General features: G+C 41.7%; 1 protein-coding gene across 2 annotated transcripts in view; it reads right to left on the minus strand.

Annotated features, from left to right (window-relative positions):
- Positions 1–2,903, minus strand: part of PTGES3 (prostaglandin E synthase 3 (cytosolic)) — a 25,095-nt gene that overhangs the window by 9,776 nt on the left and 12,416 nt on the right. For both annotated transcript variants that reach the window (XM_011988506.1, XM_011988504.1), the window contains exons 2-3: positions 631–744; positions 424–493 (exon numbers count right to left, since the gene is read on the minus strand). In XM_011988506.1, the coding sequence (XP_011843896.1) occupies positions 424–493; positions 631–744 (184 nt within the window). The remainder of the gene's footprint in view (positions 1–423; positions 494–630; positions 745–2,903) is intronic.

The following is a 2,903-nucleotide window of genomic DNA, read 5'->3' on the forward strand; positions in this document are numbered from 1 at the left end:
TAAAAAATACAAAAAAACTAGCCGGGTGAGGTGGCGGGCGCCTGTAGTCCCAGCTACTCGGGAGGCTGAGGCAGGAGAATGGCATAAACCCGGGAAGCGGAGCTTGCAGTGAGCTGAGATCTGGCCACTGCACTCTAGCCTGGGCGACAAGAGTGAGACTCCTTCTCAAAAAACAAAAAACAAAACAAAACAAACAAAAAAAGATAAAACAAGCCTCAAGGATACTTCTCTAAGCCCAAACAGTGATAGCAAAAACAAAAAGTATGCAGAAACCAATTTTGGAGGAAATATTCTACAAAATGTAAATATACCTAGTCTACCTCACTGTTAAGAAAAACAGCTAATGCTTATTGCTAAAAAGAATACTTGGTATGTCTGTTTCCTCACAACTTAAATCTGGATTAAAGCATCAAGACTACTTACATTTGGATCAATACAGTGAAAAAGATCAATTTCATTTAAATGCTTAAAATTATCACTTCCTCCGAGACAACTGTATAAAATAATAAAGAAAGAATTAAGCCTCTTCAAAGAGACAAAGATTAATAATATCTTCAACGAAAAGACAAGCCAAGTTATTCAGTTGTGTGAATTACTATTTTACATCACTGGATAAAAAGCTTAACTTACCTGAATGTAAGTTTGGATTTTTCAAAATTTACATTAACATCCTTACTGTCTTCAACACAAAATTCAATGAAGACATAGTCCCTTCGATCGTACCACTTTGCAGAAGCAGGCTGCCTACAAAAGGATTAAAGTAGGGAAAGTCAAGCTGGAATTCATTAATTAAACATTTACATACTAACCTTCGACACTATTATAGCATTATTTCAGGGCAGTTCATTACAATTTTAAACAAAAACTACATTTTTACCCTAACAGCTACATTCCAAGTTAAAACCTAAGGGTCTAACAAGATTTAGTTTCAGAATCATTCCAATTTCATAGTAGGAAGGATTCAAAAACCAAACAATGCTTAGTAGTGTTAGCCATTTATCTAGTCCTATCAAAAATTATGTTACTTGGCTGGGTGCAGTGGCTCACACCTGTAATCCCAGCACTTTGGGAGGCCAAGGCAGGTGGATCACTTGAGGCCAGGAGAGCTAGAGACCAGCCTGGCCAGCATAGCAAAACCCCGACTCTACTAAAAATACTAAATAAATAAATAAATAAAATTAGCTGGGCATGGTTATGCGGCCTGTAGTCCCAGATACTTGAGGGTTGGGACTGAGGCACAAGAATAACTTGAATCCGGGAGGTGGAGGTTGCAGTGAGCTGAGATCATGCCACTGCATTCCCAACTGGGCAACAGAGACTCTTGTCCCAAAACAACAACAAAAAAAACTGGTACATCAGAGCTTTACTTTTTAAGTTCACTAAAACCAGGAGAATGAATCTCCTTTCCTCAAATTAAGCAATCTAGAATTTTATCAGTTTCCTCAAAATTAATACATTGAAGTCCTAACCCCCAGTACACCTTAAGATATTTGGAAATAGCATCTTTAAGTTACAATTAAGTAAATATGAGGTCTTAGGATAGACCCTAATCCAATGACTGTTGTCCTTCTATACGAAGAGATTAACACAGAGGGAAGAAAGAAAATAGCTATCTGCAAACCAAGGAAACAAGGAAAGGCCTGCTGACACCTTCGCCTTGGATTTTCAGCTTCCTGGAAATGTGAGGAAATAAATTTCTGCTGTTTAAGCCAACCAGTGTGTGATACTTTCTTATAAAAGCCTTAGCAGACTGAGGTCGAGAATTCAAGACCAGCCTCACCAACACGGAGAAACCCCGTCTCTACTAAAATCATAAAAAAGTAGCCGCGCATGGCGGTGAGCGCCTTAAGTCGCAGCTACATGGGAGGCTGAGGCAGGAGAAAGGCGTGAACCCGGGAGGCAGAGCTTGCAGGGAGCCGAAATCAAACCACTGCACTACAGCCTGGGCAGCAGAGCGAGACTCCATCTCAAAAAAAAAAAAAAAAAATTAGCCGGGTGTGGTGGTGCATGCCTGTAATCTCAGCTTAAGAGGCTGAGTCAGGAGAATCGCTTGAACCTGGGAAGTGGAGGTTTCAGTGAGCTAAGATCGTGCCATTGCACTCCAGCCTGGGCAACAAGAGTGAAATTCTGTCTCAAAAAAAAAAAAAGAAAAAGGGTGGGGGGGGGAGGCATAAGGAGTGCCAGCACGGTGGCTCATGCCTGTAATCCCAGCACTTTCGGAGGCAGAGGGAGGTGGATCACGAGGTCAGGAGTTCGAGACCAGCCTGGCCAATATGGTGAAACCCTGTCTCTACTAAAAATACGAAAATTAGCCGGGTGTGGTCGCATGCGCCTGTAGTCCCAGCTATTTGGGAGGCTGAGGCAGGCCAATCAGCTGAAGTCAGGAGGTGGAGGTTGCAGTGAGCCAAGATCACACCACTGCACTCCAGTCTGGGTGACAGAGCGAGACTCTGTCTCAAAAAGGAAAAAAGCCTTAGCAAGCTTATAATCACGTCCCAGATAATAAAACAAATTTAAATTATCAAAACCTGTGGTTAGGCCATGAGCCAAAAATGATTCCTACATTTTTTAAATATTAAAAAACAAAACAAAACAAAAAAAACAAACCCAGGAGATAGAGATTGCAATGAGCCAAGATTACACCACTGCACTCCAGCCTAGGCAACAGAATGAGACCAAAAAAAAAAAAAAAAAAAAAGAAGAAGAAGAATGTGAATGAGAGAGGTATTTGTGGCCTGCAAAGCCTAATATTTACTGGCTGACCCTTTATACAAGTTGGCTAACACATTAAAACTACAAACAGGGTCGAGTGCGGTGGCTCACGCCTGTAATCCCCAGCACTTTGGGAGGCCAAGGTGGGTGGATCACCTAAGGTCAGGAGTTCGAGACCAGCCTGGCAAACA

Source organism: Mandrillus leucophaeus, unplaced genomic scaffold (genome assembly GCF_000951045.1).
Source record: "Mandrillus leucophaeus isolate KB7577 unplaced genomic scaffold, Mleu.le_1.0 Scaffold332, whole genome shotgun sequence".
Lineage (NCBI taxonomy): Eukaryota > Metazoa > Chordata > Mammalia > Primates > Cercopithecidae > Mandrillus > Mandrillus leucophaeus.